The following is a 15505-nucleotide window of genomic DNA, read 5'->3' as shown; positions in this document are numbered from 1 at the left end:
GGACCAAGTGATTAGATTTTGGCAGTGATGCGGCTTAAAGTCTGGATCCAGGGATTTGTTAAAGATTTCCCATTCAGACAGAGGGTTGGCGTCTGATAACGACATGGTAACCATGGCAACAAGTGAACGTTACCTCAGCAGCCTGCTGACGATAACATCATTGTGATCCTACTACAAATGTATCGCTGTGGACTTATCGGAGATAATCCAAGGGACAACTGATTAAACTGTGGGGGTGTTTCTGAGTCCCATCAATTCCCGCCGCCCGCTACATATTTAGGTCACAAGATTTGGTATCCGTACATAACGTACATATGCAGAACACACACCTGTGCTCAGCGCAAGGCCAGGTAATGAACAGTCTTGGTGGAGTACTGAGCTCTGAGGGCTTTTCTTGTTAATTGACGTGACAAGCCATGAGCATGTGTGTCAGGAAGTGAAATTAACTTTTTAAGCCACTGACAGACATGTTCAAATGTGATTCATTCCATAGTAAATGATCATTCTGTGCCTTAAATCTACCAACCACTTCATGTTAAGCCAGTATCTGGCTGCTGCTAATTTCCCACCGTGGTGTGTCAGCTTTTGTGCAAATGGGTTTGAGCGTTAAAGAATTAATTTCGGAATAAATACTGTAAATTAGAATGATGAAACATGTTCTAAAAGCTGAAAAAATGCAACTTCTTAGCAACTGTCACTGTCTCCCGCAATGTCATCGCAACAAATAAGCTTAAAACATCGCAACTTACATCGCAATTTTTTAGAAAAGCTGCCACAAATTCAGGCATTTTAGGATGTAACAATCTGGAAAAACGACACGAAATCCTGGAGGAAATGCCTTATACAGGGTGTTCCTACAGTCTGAACACAGAGGCAAAAAAATACATATTTTCAAGAAATTAAATTTTTAACAACATTTTATTTAATATATTCTTTTTTAATATACTGAATTTAATATATATTTGACAATCAATCAAATACATATTTAATATAATAGCCATGTTTAATCTGTGGAAGCAAAAAAAAAATGAAGTTAATGAGATTTCCTATGTGTCCAGACTTTAGGGGCACCCTGTGATCTACTTTCTATCTACATTTATTTATAATTATTATTATGATTACTTTTATTTTCTAGTTTTATTTTATTTTTATTGCTCTTTTTTCTAGATTTGGGTCTTACAGGGTTAAGTGTGCTAAATAAACAAAGTTATTATTATTATTATTATATTACATTCCGATTTTCTCTCTGCTGCCAGCAACTCCTCCTTCATGTGAAAACACTCACATCTAGATTTAGAAACCCTGAGTTGACTCATTGAGTCACCCCAGACTGCAGTTGTCTGGTTTTGTGAAGCCAGATAAAAGATATTCTGGGTACAGCAGAGACCCCTCTGGTGTCTTAGTGACCCCAAATAAAGCCACAAAAACAAAATCCAACATGAAACTGAGGAGCCGAAATTATAGGAGAGGCAAAAAGAGAGACTGACCGTGTCCGAGTATACCTGGTACGTCTGAGGGGTGGTGGTGGGCTGAGGGGGGTCCGGCTGCCTGTAGCTGTAGTCTGGAGGCGCCTGGTGGCTCTGATAGGCCGGATAGGAGGCGGAGGCGACGGGCCGGGCCGCCTGGACCGGAGCCGGAGAGTAGGAGGCCGTCACCGCATGAGCCACAGCCGGAGCCTGCTGGACGCTGTAGCTGGCCGTGGAGGGATGGGAGTAGGCCGGGGGAGGCTGGGTGCTGGGGGAGAAAGAAGACAATATTAGTCTATAAGCAACGGTAAAGTAAACCCTGAAATAACACAACTAGAAAAGCACTCAGAGCGCAGCACTCCGCCAAGGCTGCTCAGTTGACGTATCATTTCCAACAGATGAAATCTTTAATAACAAATGACCTTGCGCTGAGCACAGGTGTGTGTTATGCATGTGCATGTTATGTATGGATACTGAATTGCGTGTAAATTACTCTTACAAAGGTCTGCTGATCACTTCATTACTTCTGGCAAGCCTTTGTTTTGCTAGTGTTAACCTGTTGTCCTCATATACGGGCACCAAATAATATTGTTTCCTTGTCTGAAAAAAAATCCAAAATTCAGCAAAAAGATTCCCTGAATTTCTGAAAATTTGCAAAACCTTCAGGAAGAAAATTCCAATAATTCCTTAAAAGTTTCCCTTAAAAGTTTTATCTTAAAAAAAAAAAAAAAAAAATCCCCCAAATTTGGCAAGAAAATTCTTGTAAATATTTTCCAAAAATGAGTAAAAATCTTCCAAAAAAATCCTAAAAATACCTAAAATGATTACATATATATCAGTAAAATGTCTAATATTTTCTTTAAGAACATTCACAAAAAAATCTACCAAAATCCAGCAAAATTCGCTTCCAGCGAAGTTTCACTGTGAAAATATTTTTTCCCACATTTTCAAACTTTTAAACGGGTCAATTTTGGGTCAGTGGGGAGGCGAATATTAGGATCGGTTGGTATAGTAACGTCTGACATGGGGATACGTTTGGCAAATTGGTGGGGGGGATCTATTTGGATCTCAAAATTAATATCCAGATACCACCGTTGAGACCGAATATTCGGATATTCGGGTCCAGCCCTACTAAACTTAGAAGCAGCTAGCTGGAATGGGGAAAGCTCTTATGGTGTTTCCTGAAGAAAGGAGTGAAGGAAAGAAAGGTGAATTTGTGTTCAAAGTAAGGCTGATGGCTGAACGTAAATAAAGGCTTTGTGAAACATCAGGAGCTTCACCATTGTGTGGCTGAGGATTGCTACATACATGACCTAAATATGTAGCGGGACTCAGAAACACCCCACAGTGATGATTTCCAACTGATAAATCACAGTCAATTTGTAGTAGGATCACAATCATGTGATCGTCAGCAGGTAACTGACACAGTGTTCATTTGTTGTCATGGTTACAGCGACGCTGTGCCGGGCAGTTACATGTGGTAATGGGAAATCTTTAACAAATCTGTGGATCCAGACTATAAGCCGCATCACTGTGAAAATTTAATCAGTTGGTCCTTGTGTCATTTCTGAACATTCCTGAAAATTTCATCCAAATCTGTTAGTCTGTTTTTGAGTAAAGTTTCACACAGACAGACAGATTCACAGACAAACGTACGCCGATCGTCCCATAACTCCACCATTCCTTGGCGGAGTAAAAATGGTTAAACAGATGTCAAAGAAAATTAAAAATCAAACACATCTAAGTCTGTCCAACACGTGTTCTCCCCAGAATATTTCCGCTAGCCTGAGCAAAGAAAGGAGTTCAAGTTACCTACATTAATATCACATCACGGCTATTTAAACCAACATCGACGTCTAATTAACAGCTGGGACAGATGACAGCGGAAAATGCAAAATACAACTACAGAAAGCTGCACTGCAAAGATTTTACTCAATTTGAGCATTCGTTCATTTTTCATGATCAAAACGTTGTAGCAGCTGTGACAAAGGCTGCAACTAAAGACTATTTTCATTAAAGATCAGTCTGCACATTGTTTTCTCAATTTTAAGTGTTTTTGCCGATAAAATATTAGAAACTTATTAAAAATGCCCATCTCAGTTTCCAAGATTCTGGTGCAAAACAAATGGTTGTTGAATAATCCGTCTGATACGGATTATTCAACAATTATTAAGCAATTTCTGAGCATAAATGTGAAGGAGTCTGTTTAAATAAATTACTTTCATCAAGGATCAATCTGCAGATTGTTGTCTCAAATATTTAGTTGTTTTTGTGGATAAAACATCAGAAGGTAATGAAAAATGTCCACCAGTTTCCAAAATTCCAGTGTAAAACTACTGCAAAATGACACAAAAACAAAGATAAACTGCAAATCTTCACAACTGAGAAGCTGAAACTGCAAAAAAAAAAAAACTCACATTGATGCTTAAAAATCAATTATCGCTGAATAATCCGATCTGATAAGGCTGCAACTAGAGATTATGTTCATCAAGGATCAATCTGCAGATCGTTTTCTCAAATATTTAGTTGGTTTTGCAGATAAAATATAAAGTAATGATCAATGTTCGTCTGTTTCCAAGATTGCAGTACAAAACTACCACAAAAAAACACAAAAATCGAAGACAAACTGCTATTCTTCACACTCAAGAAGCTGAAATGCCACATAATTCACATTTGCGTAAAAATCATTGAACTGTCGAATAATCCGTATCAGATGGATTATTCAACAATTATTAAGTGATTTCTAAGCATAAATGTAAAGTATTCTGTGTAAATCAAGATTATTTTCCATCACGGAAAAATGTGCAGATTGCTTCTTTAAAAACGTAGTTGCTTCTGTTGAAAAAATATCACAAAGTAATAAAAAACGTCCACCAGTTTCCAAGATTCCAGAGCAAAACTACCGCAAAATGACACAGAAATCACTGAACAGTTGATGATTGTCAAATAATCACTGAATCCTTCACTGATCATTCAAAGCGAATACAAACATGCACACACACACACACTAAATCCAACAAGTCAACATCACGCCTTATCGAGTTTAATTAATTATCGGGGCTGTAAATATGATTACAAACGTCACACGGTTGACTGAGCTGCCCTCCATCTACGTCCGTCTCGTCTCTGCCAGATTAAAAAAAAAAACAAAAGCTCGACTCCACAGCTGCCTCCTCGTTGGTTCCCTGCTTTGGGATGCAGACGGCAGCAACTAATGCTGTTAGCATCTTTATTAAGAGTCCAGCACGAGGCGGCTAAAATTAAACGATGCCTTCTGGCCATAGAAGATCTCACATGCTGCTGAAGTCCTTAGAACGCCGGTTTATAAGGATACACACGTGGACAAAATTATTGGTACCCCTCAGTTAATGAATGAAAAACCCACAATGGTCACAGAAATAATTTGAATCTGACAAAAGTAATTATAAATAAAAATTCTATGAAAATTAACCAATGAAAATCAGACATTGCTCTTGAACTGTGGTTCAACAGAATTATTTTAAAAAATAAACTCATGAAACAGGCCTGGACAAAAATGATGGTACCCCTAGAAAAGACTGAAAATAATGTGACCATAGGGACATGTTCAATCAAGGTGTGTCCTCTAATTAGCATCACAGGTGTCTACAAACTTGTAATCAGTCAGTCGGCCTATTTATAGGGTTACAGTAGTCACTGTGCTGTTTGGTGACATGGTGTGAACCACACTAAACATGGACCAGAGGAAGCAAAGGAGAGAGTTGTCTCAGGAGATTAGAAAGAAAATTATAGACCAGCATGTTAAAGGTAAAGGCTAGAAGACCATCTCCAAGCAGCTTGATGTTCCTGTGACTACAGTTGCACATATTATTCAGAAATGTAAGATCCATGGGACTGTAGCCAACCTCCCTGGACAGCAGGAGAAAAATTGATGACAAATGGAAGAGGCGGATAATAGGAATGGAAATAAAAGAGCCCAGAACAACCTCTAAAGACATTAAAGGTGAACTCCAAGGTCAAGGTACATCAGTGTCAGATCACATCATCCATCGTTGTTTGAGCCAAAGTGGACTTCATGGGAGACGACCAAGGAGGACAACATTGTTGAAAACAAATTATAAAAAAGCCAGACTGGAATTTACCAAACTGCATGTTGACAAACCACAAAGCTTCTGGGAGAATGTCCTATGGACAGACGAGACAAAACTGGAACTTTTTGGCACATCAGCTCTATGTTCACAGATGCAGAAATGAAGCATATGAAGAAAAGAACACTGTCCCTACTGTGGAACATGGAGGAGGTTCTGTTATGTTCTGGGGCTGCTTTGCTGCATCTGGTACAGGGTGTCTGGGATCTGTGCAGGTACAATGAAATCTCATGACTATCAAGGTATTCTAGAGAGAAATGTGCTGCCCAGTGTCAGAAAGCTTGGTCTCAGTCAACAGGATAATGAGCCAAAACAAACAGCTAAAAACAGCCAAGAATGGCCAAGAGGAAAACATTGGACTATTCTGAAGTGGCCTCTATGAGCCCTGATCTAAATCCTATTGAACATCTGTGGAAGGAGCTGAAACATGGCGTCTGGAGAAGGAACCTTCAAACCTGAGACAACTGGAGCAGTCTGCTAATGAGGAGTGGACCAGAATACCTGCTGAGAGGTGCAGAAGTCTCACTGACAGTTACATAAATGGTTGGATTGCAGTGATTGCCTCAAAAGGTTGTGCAACAAAATATTAAGGGTTCCATCATTTTTGTCCAGGCCTGTTTCATGAGTTTATTTTTCAAAATAATTCTGCTGAACCACGGTTCAAAAGCAACGTCTGATTTTAATTGGTTAATTTTCATAGAATTTTTATTTATTATTACTTTTGTCAGATTCTAATTATTTCTGTGACCATTGTGGGTTTTTCTTTCATTAACCGAGGGGTACCAACAATTTTGTCCATGTGTGTATATGGATGAAATTCAAATACTAAACAGTTACACATTAAAACCTAAAGAAACTGTCTGACTAGTAAGAAAAAAACAGCTACTCCAGGCCCAAGTTCTGCTTTTTCTGAGCTTCTCTACGTAAATCAAATTTTATTTCCTCACTCTGTGGACTAAAGAAGCCTCTGACCCATTTTTAAAGCTCATGGTCTGACTCCATCGCCAATATTCCACCCAAAATAAACAGGAAAACAAATCAATAGGTTCAGTTGGAGTTCAGCTGCTGACCTATATGTCTGTTCTGGTTCCTCTCTGCTACTGAAAACACCCCTCAGACCTCAGGGTTAAAACATTTTAACATTTGAAAAGGTTTAGTGAAGGAAATACAAACGTAGGACTGGAAGACACCACAGAAAAAAATTACATATAGAAAAATACAGGAATTTTCAACCACACAACTTGAATTTGGAAACAATTATTTACGAGCAGGGGTGTCAAACATGCAGATGACTTTGTAAAGTGTAAAAATTACAGACGACATTGACTGCAAACTGTAAATTTGTAAAACTTTAAACTTAAAATAATTTCTAGACCATGACAAGTTGTTCTTTTATCATTCTGTGCCTCATTTTTGTAATACTCTGTCTTTTTGACAGAATATGTTTCCTTTTTGTCTTGCTCGTGTTTTTTGTCTTATTGAGTGTTTTACTTTATGATGAAAATGTTACAAAAATGAGACGTAACATGACAAAAAATGAGACGACACAAAACAGAAAAAAATTAGACAAAAAGTTACAAAGCAACAAAAAAATGGGCAAACGACACAATTGAGATCATAAACAACAAAAAACGAGAAACAAAACGACAAAAACATGAGACAAACAACAAAAGTCAGACAAAAAAACAACAAAAACAAGAGAAAATACAACAAAAACGAGACAAAACTAAAGCGAGAAACAAAATGCCAGAAAAAATGAGACAAACAACACGAAGCAAAACAAAAAAAAGAGACAAACTTGACAAAAAAGTTACAAAGGGACAAAAAAAATTAACAAATGGCGAAAACGAGAAAAAATTACAGAAATGACACAAATGAGACAAAAAAATGACAAAAGTGAGAAACAAAACGAATAAAAAATAGACAAATGAGAGTGAGACAAATAAACCCACAAAACAAAAAACATGAAACAAACAACAAAAGTCAGACAAAAGTCAGACAAAAAAAACAACAAAAACAAGACAGAATATTACAAAAATGAGACAAAACGACAAAAACATAAAACAAAATGACAAAAAATAAGACAAACGACACAAAAAAAAGAGAAAAAAATTCATTCAAAGTTACAAAGTAACAAAAAAATGGACAAACGACACAATTGAGATCATAAACAGCAAAAAACGAGAAACTAAACGACAAAAACAGGAGGCAAACAACAAAATACGTTGTAGATATACAACTTCTTAAAAGTATATCTAGTTTCAGATCATTAATTGTTCCTTTTCAGCATTTCTCTCCTTTTCTTTGCTCATTTTCCTGTACACATGTGGGTGTCAACAAACTTTGAGACTCTAAATAATGGAAAAATAAATAAAAAACAAGCTATATTTTTGTGTCAAACAGAGAAAAAGTTGTCACGCGTTCTGTCTTACTTGTGCTAGACCATGTCTAATGTTCCTTGAATTACTACAACATAAAATATGGATATTTATCAAGAGAATGGTTTAAAATGAAATATCCTGCAGCCCTAATGTCTCCTCTTTACTTATTTATTTGCACAGAGATAAGAACTACAGATATGGCTGAGGGGCAGGATGATGACACTCTGAGAAAACACAAATTACTCATCCGTCATGCTGCACTTTTTGCAAAACTGCAGTCTTCTGAGTTTTTTTCTTCAAAAAGACCAAGTGTATGAGCTTCTCTGTGACTGATCTGCTGCATTCCTCTCTGAATATTTTATCTCCAACAAACACAAGTGAGACAAATAAACCCGCAAAACAAAAACATGAGACAAACAACGAGTCAGACAAAAGAAGACAAAAAACAAGACAAAATATTACAAAAACGAGACACAAAATGACAAAAACCTGAAACAAAATGACAAAAAATGAGACAAACGGCACAAAACAAAAAAGAGAAAAAAAATCAGAATGAAGTTTGGGTCCGGCTTCGGACTGCGGTTCACCATTTCATGACCTGGGGTTTAGCATGTAGTTCATTAAACGAAGCCTCGATTCAGAGAATTGTGCCTCGAGGAATTTTAGTAATCAAATTACTCGAATAACTTGAGGAATCGTTTCAGCCCTACATGAAATAGATGTGCAAAGACTATCTTGGCTGTAAATCCTGGATAAGACTGTTAAACCTAGGCATTAATGTGGGTTTTTATTTATGCAAAGATCACCCCAATTGTCCCAGAATTATCCATTCTCTCCAGGTAAAGACAGTCATCTGGTAAAAACTTTTATATTTTTTTCATCTCGCAGGACAAGCTAAGCATCACAATGTCATTTTTTTACACCCCAATATGGTGCAGCCCTCTCTAAAACACAGAAATGGTGTCATATGTGCTCATATCTGGGGAATTAAAGACTTGAATAAACTGAGCGCTTAAAGGAAACATGTCTGAAAAAAAATCAGGATCTTTGTGGTGCAGAATAATCAGTTCGCTCCTGTTTGTCAGGTTTGTTGGCTTGACTTCGGTCCAGGAACAAGAGGTGAAACAGAAAACTTTCACGGCTTGCTGACCGCATTATAATGCATCACAAATTAACAAATTATCTGTTAAATTAGATGTTTGAGGATTCAGAGAAACTTGCCAAACACGATCCACATCCTGCAGTTTGACTGCAAAAAACTGTATTTTATTTATTATCTATGCCCTGGATTACAACCAATCCAGCTGTTATGTCATAAAAAAGCTTTAAAGGACAAATTCAACTCATATAATGTAGTTTTCCACTTGCTAAAAGACGACTACAACCCCTACATTGTGACTGAAATGTTATTCAGTAGGGCTGCAACTAATTATTTTCACCATTGATTAATCTGCAGATTATTTTCTGCATGAATGGATCAGCTCGTTGGTCTTTAAAATGTCTGAAAATGGAGAAAAATGTGGATCAGTTTTGACCACAACTCAGAGCTACTCAGTTTACTGCCAGAGGAGCAAAGAAACATAAAATATCCTAATTTAGGACACTGCAATCGATGAATTGGTTTTTTGTCTCGTTTATCCATTTTTTTGTCGCTTTGTTTCTCACTTTTGTCATTTTTTGTCTTATTTTTGTTGCTTTTTTGTCTTTTCTTTGTCTCACTTTTGTCGTTTGTCTTATCTTTTGTCGTTTTGTTTTTTGCTTTTGTCATTCTTTTTCTCATTTTTGGAATATTTTGTCTTGTTTTTGTTTTTTTTGTCTGACATGTCTCACTTGTGTTGTCTATTTTTTTGTTGTTTGTGTCTCATTTTTGTAAGATTTTTTTTTGCTTTTTATATTTTTTTGTCTGATTTTTTGGTTGTTTTGATCAAAAAGTAAAATACCAGATGACTAAATGTTTTATTCCTTTGTAGACACTCTGTAAGTTGTAATGTGTAAATGATAAACAGAATCATAATATTGTGAAATTTATTTTTCTTCAGAAATTTCAGGTTGTTCATGATGTTTTGTGAAGAAGATTTTCAGAATGTACATTTTTGCATGAAAACAAAGGAAATATTTGGATTTGTTTTTATTTATCGGTTATTATGCTGTGATTTTAATGGTCACTTGAGATCAAATTGAGCGGAACTAAAATGAGTTTGACACCCTCTGGACTTAAAGCAAATAATTAATAATCAAAATGGTTGATTAATTTAACAGTGGCCAGATATTCAATTAACTGAAGCTGCTCTCATATTAATGCATCACAAAGACTAGATTTCAATCAAGAGGGTTATATTTCAAAAATTATAGCACATAGGAATACTGGAAAAGACATCTTTTCTTTATTCTATGTGTAAAACTCATGAGTAAATCATGTTAATTACAGTCTAATTTGCAAATATAAACAAGGATATTTTACAAACACATGCGGCTTAAAAACCTGAAATAACACTTTACTATGAGACACTTATCTTCTGTTACCACTGATTGATACAACTGACTTATTAACCCTCGTGTCGTCCTGAGGGTCAAAACTGGCCCGTTATAAAGTTTGAAAATGTGGAAAAAAATTATATTTTCACAGTGAAACTTCTGATCGCCACATTTTCAACATTTTTGGGAAATGTTTGAAGATTTTTTGAAGGAAAAAAAATGTTTCTGAAAAACATTCGCAAAAAAAAAAAAAAATCAACCAAAATCCCAGGGATGAGAATGACAAATGGAAAAAAACTCGGAAAATGTCTGCCGAAGCGCGCGCGTGAATATATTGGCAGGTAAAATTAAAACTACCAGTCATAAAATGTTTTCCACACAAAATTAAATGTTTCTCTGAGCTCTGCTATTTGCCATCTTTACTACGAGACGTGTATTTTACTGCTTCACAACTTTAATGCTTGAAAATGTGAAGAAAATTGTTAAGTTTCCTGCATTTTCAACCAGATTCTGGTTTGTTTTCACCACAGAGAGGGACTGGATGACCCTGAGATCCCATACTAGCAAGTAATTTGTTGTTTTCTGCTTGATTTGACGCTACAACAGCCCAAATAATAGCTAAAATGTTAGTTTTTGCTATTTGTGCCATACAAATATTTATAATATTTCCATGTTAAATTACTTAAAGGGACCAGAACTCATCAGGCTGCTTCTGTCTGGAGCTACATGTAGATTTTAAATATAAAAATATTTTTTAAAATGAGCCGGTTTTAAATTAAACACCTTCACTGATGCTTAGCTCCGTTAATCCTGAACACAATCTCAAGCGTTAAAGCTGCAGTCAGCCCGGTTAACGTCCCCCAGAAGCCCCGTAGCCGCCCCGGTAACACCGACCCTCACCGTGGTGTTTTATCTAAACTACCGATAAAGTGTCCGACCTCCCATGGCGGCTCTCCGGTGGACGGTGACCGCGCCGGGGTCCACCTAATGTCAGGCAGCAGGTCGGGCAGCACCGGCCTGCGGGCTCGGCTAGCTAACGTTAAGCTAACCGGAGCAGCGCGGAGCGGCCGAACCCCGACGTGTCTCCGCCGATGGGCCCCGGTAACCGACACCCGCGAGTCCACGCACACGCTGACACCGACGGAATTACCTGTATTGCGGACCGGCACCATGTGTGAAGCCGAAATAGTTGCTAGCAGCCATCTTGGCATCTCCGGTACAGACCGACGGAGAGCAGCGGGACCAGGACGCTCTTCTTCTGCTGCAGGACGGACTCAACAGCGGCGTGTTGCTGCCCCCACAGGCCGTTAGTGGAATTACACTGACACAATTAAATCCATAAATACTGCTGTCCTCATTTACGGGCACCGAAACATATCGTTTCGTTGTCTGAAAAAAATCCAAAATTTCACCAAAAAAAATCCTTAAATCTCTGAAAATTTGCAAAATCTTCAGGAAGAAAATAACAATAATTCCTTAAAAGTTTTGTTTTTAAAAAATCCCTCAAATGTGGCAGGAAAATTCTTGTAAATATTTTCAAGAAAAGAGTTAAAAATCTTCCAAAAAAAATCCGAAAAATATCTAAAGTGATTACATATATATCAGTAAAACTTCTAATATTTTCTTTAAGAGCATTCACAAAAAATCTACCAAAATCCAGTAAATTTTGCTGGATTTTGGTTGATTTCTTTGGTTGATTTTTGTGAGTGTTCTTAAGAAACATTTTTTTTAACATTTCTTTTTTCCACCAAAAATGTTAAAAATGTGGACATCAGAAGTTTCACTGTGAAAATATTTTTTTCCTCACATTTTGAAACTTTAAATTTGCAAAACCTTCAGGAGGAAAATTACAATAATTCCTTAAAAGTTTCCCTTAAATGTTTTATTTTAAAAAAATCCCCCAAATTTGGCAAGAAAATTCTTGTAAATATTTTCCAAAAATGAGTAAAAATCTTCCAAAAAAATCCTAAAAATAAAAAATGACTACATATATATCAGTAAAACTTCTAATATTTTCTTTAAGAACATTCACATAAAAAAATCAACGAAAATTCGCTGGATTTTGTTTGATTTTTATGTGAATGTTCTTTAGAAACATTTTTAACATTTGTTTTTTTTCCACCAAAAAATGTTCAAAGATTTCCCAAAAATGTTGAAAATGTAGACATCAGAAGTTTCACTGTGAAAATATGTTTTTTTCCCACATTTTCAAACTTTAAAACGGGTCAGTTTTGACCCGCAGGACGACACAAGGGTTAAACATTTTTTTTCTTCATTTAACTTTGAGAATTTGCAGCCATTTATTTCCCCAGAGTCAGTACAAAGACAGTATGTGAGATAAATTATGAATCTACAGACGCAGAGACTGAATTAAGTGCTCACATTTGTCAAGAGCAAAATTAACATATATTAAAGACAGCAAATTTTCATCATGTCTGTTTTCTTAACCCTCGTGTCATCCTGTGGGTCAAAATTGACCCGTTTTAAAGTTTGAAAATGTGGGGAAAAAAATAGATGTTTTCACAGTGAAACTTCTGATGTCCACATTTGCAACTTTTTGTGGGAAATCTTTGAACATTTTTGGTGGAAAAAAAAAGCAATGTATCAACATTGCAAATTATTTTAAGCTTATTCAGATCAGACGTTCTCCTGCTTCCTTAAAAATGTGAGTTAACTGCACTTTGGTTGATTATTTTTTGTCAAAAGTCGTCTTATGGGCTATGAAAATATAAAACTAGCTGATTTAAATTCACTGAACTTGAGAAAACAAGTCCAATAAACTTAATATAATAAGTTGAGTCAACAAGTGACAAAAACACAATGGTTACAGACAGATTTGCTTTCCTTTTACATTTTCCAAGTTTAAAGAGTTTTTCTTCATTTAACTTTGAGAATTTACAGCTTTTAAAACTGTTTTTGACCAGAGTCATAACAGGTGAAGCAATAATAAACCTACAGACATGGGGACTGAATTCTCTGCAAACATTTGTCAAGTCAGTTCTCTAATAATTCATAGGAAGTCTGCTTATATGCTAGTTTTATTTCTTATAAACTTACATTTATTCAGCTGCTCATTGGTTCGACTTTTTATTGTAAGTCTAGATGACTCAAGTTACAAGAATTTATGTTTTTAGAATTGAAAGTGGTTGGAAAATAAAAAAAGAGACATTTTGAGTTCATTTAATCTCATATCTTATCCTTTCTTTATGCTGTTTATAGTGTTTATATTGTTTATCCTGTATATATACTGCCAATATCTCATCATGTTAATACTGTTTAGACTGTTCTTACTTTTTATAGTGTTTATACCACTATTTATGCCTACCTTTACATTTAGATGATCTATTTTATACTGTATCCATAGCTATATAATGATATTATTCTGTTTATTCTCTTTATATTGTAAAATACTGTATATAATGCACTTTACTGCTGCTTTTGCATTTCTGTTTTGATGCTAAAACTGTATTTTTAGTAGTTTTTTCTCATTGCAATGACAATAAAGCTAAACCTAATCTAATCTAAAGGTTAATTTAGTTACAATTTAAATGTATTTAAGTAGAAACACTGAGTAGATGTGATTAAACTGTTTTAATGATGTTTTACAGTGTCCTGTCCACACCACATTAATTATTCAGCTCCTTACTTCACTTCCAGACGGCCAATCACATCAGTCTGCTGCAAAGATTTCATTTGCACTTTCCTGTAAAACGCCTTTTATGTGATTTGTGTGGAATCCTAAAATTATTATTATTATTATTATTATTATTATTATTATTATTATTATCATTATTATTATTATTATTATTATTATTATTATTATTATTATTATTATTATTATTATTATTATTATTATTATTATTATTATTATTATTATTATTATTATTATTATTATTATTATTATTATTATTATCACTAATTACCCATAATTAGCGTTTTATCCCCACATTGTCCTGTGTGTTTAATTCAGTGCTGCTGCTGAGGTGCTGCCTTTAATAGTCAAGGTGATCTTTTATAATCTTATCAACAACATAAAAGAGCAGCTTTAATTCCCCTGCAGTTTAATAACAGTGAATATGAAGCTCTGTCTAGAATATTTAGCCTCATGACTCTGAGGTTTATACTTTGGTTTTCACCATTAAATCTAATCTTGAGTGCAGCAGTGACTCAGAGACAAGCAGCCATTCAGCAGAACAACATGATTCACTGCAGCACTCTTTACTCTTTGATGGAACCAGAACTTCACTTTAAAACACTCGCATCACAGCTATTAATGGTCACATAACCTAAATAGACCAGCTTTTTTCATTTGTAGTTAATTTAAATTGTCTAATTTGCACATTTAGACAACTTTAGAACTTAAAAGCTTGAATGAATGAATGAATGAGAGCTGAAAGTTCACTCAATAACTTAAGCCTCGTGTCGTCCTGCGTGTCAAAACTGACCCGTGTTAAAGTTTGAAAATGTGGGAAAAAAATCTATTTTCACAGTGAAACTTCTGATGTCCACATTTTCTACATTTTTGGGAAATCTTTAAACATTTTTGGTGGAAAAACAGAAATGTTAAAAATGTTTCTTTAAGAACATTCACACAAAAAAATCGAAATTCAAAAATCTGATTTTTTTGTGACTGTTCTTAAAGAAAATATTAGAAGTTTTACTGATATATATGGAATCACTTTAGATATTTTTAGGATTTTTTTGGAAGATTTTTACTCATTTTTGGAAAATATTTACAAGAATTTTCTTGCCAAATTTGGGGGATTTTTTTAAAATAAAACTTTTAAGGGAAACTTTTAAGGAATTATTGTAATTTTCTTCCTGAAGGTTTTACAAATTTAAAGTTTGAAAACGTGGGGAAAAAATATCAGTTCATACATTTTTAGGATATTTTTTGGAAGATTTTTACTCATTTTTTGAAAGTATATAGAAGAATTTTCTTGCCAAATTTGGGAGATTTTTTAAAAATAAAACTTTAAAGGGAAATTTTTAAGGAATTATTGTAATTTTCTTCCTGAAGGTTTTGCAAATTTTCAGAAATTTGGGTGATTTTTTT

At 35.2% G+C, this 15505-nt stretch overlaps 1 protein-coding gene across 6 annotated transcripts in view; it reads right to left on the bottom strand.

Moving 5' to 3' along the window:
- zfr2 (zinc finger RNA binding protein 2) overlaps positions 1–11737 on the bottom strand; it is a 48575-nt gene extending 36838 nt beyond the window's left edge. For 4 of the 6 annotated variants that reach the window (XM_055018808.1, XM_055018814.1, XM_055018810.1 and 1 more), the window contains exons 1-2: positions 11600–11737; positions 1488–1734 (exon numbers count right to left, since the gene is read on the bottom strand). In XM_055018808.1, the coding sequence (XP_054874783.1) occupies positions 1488–1734; positions 11600–11652 (300 nt within the window). In that variant the 5' untranslated portion in view covers positions 11653–11737. The remainder of the gene's footprint in view (positions 1–1487; positions 1735–11599) is intronic. The other 2 variants (XM_055018816.1, XM_055018817.1) reach the window with 1 other exon arrangement.
- Positions 11738–15505: the final 3768 nt, after the last annotated feature.

This window comes from Amphiprion ocellaris, chromosome 2, assembly GCF_022539595.1.
Source record: "Amphiprion ocellaris isolate individual 3 ecotype Okinawa chromosome 2, ASM2253959v1, whole genome shotgun sequence".
NCBI lineage: Eukaryota > Metazoa > Chordata > Actinopteri > Pomacentridae > Amphiprion > Amphiprion ocellaris.
Note: the sequence above shows the minus strand (reverse complement) of the source record. Positions and strands in the feature narration are given on the sequence as shown.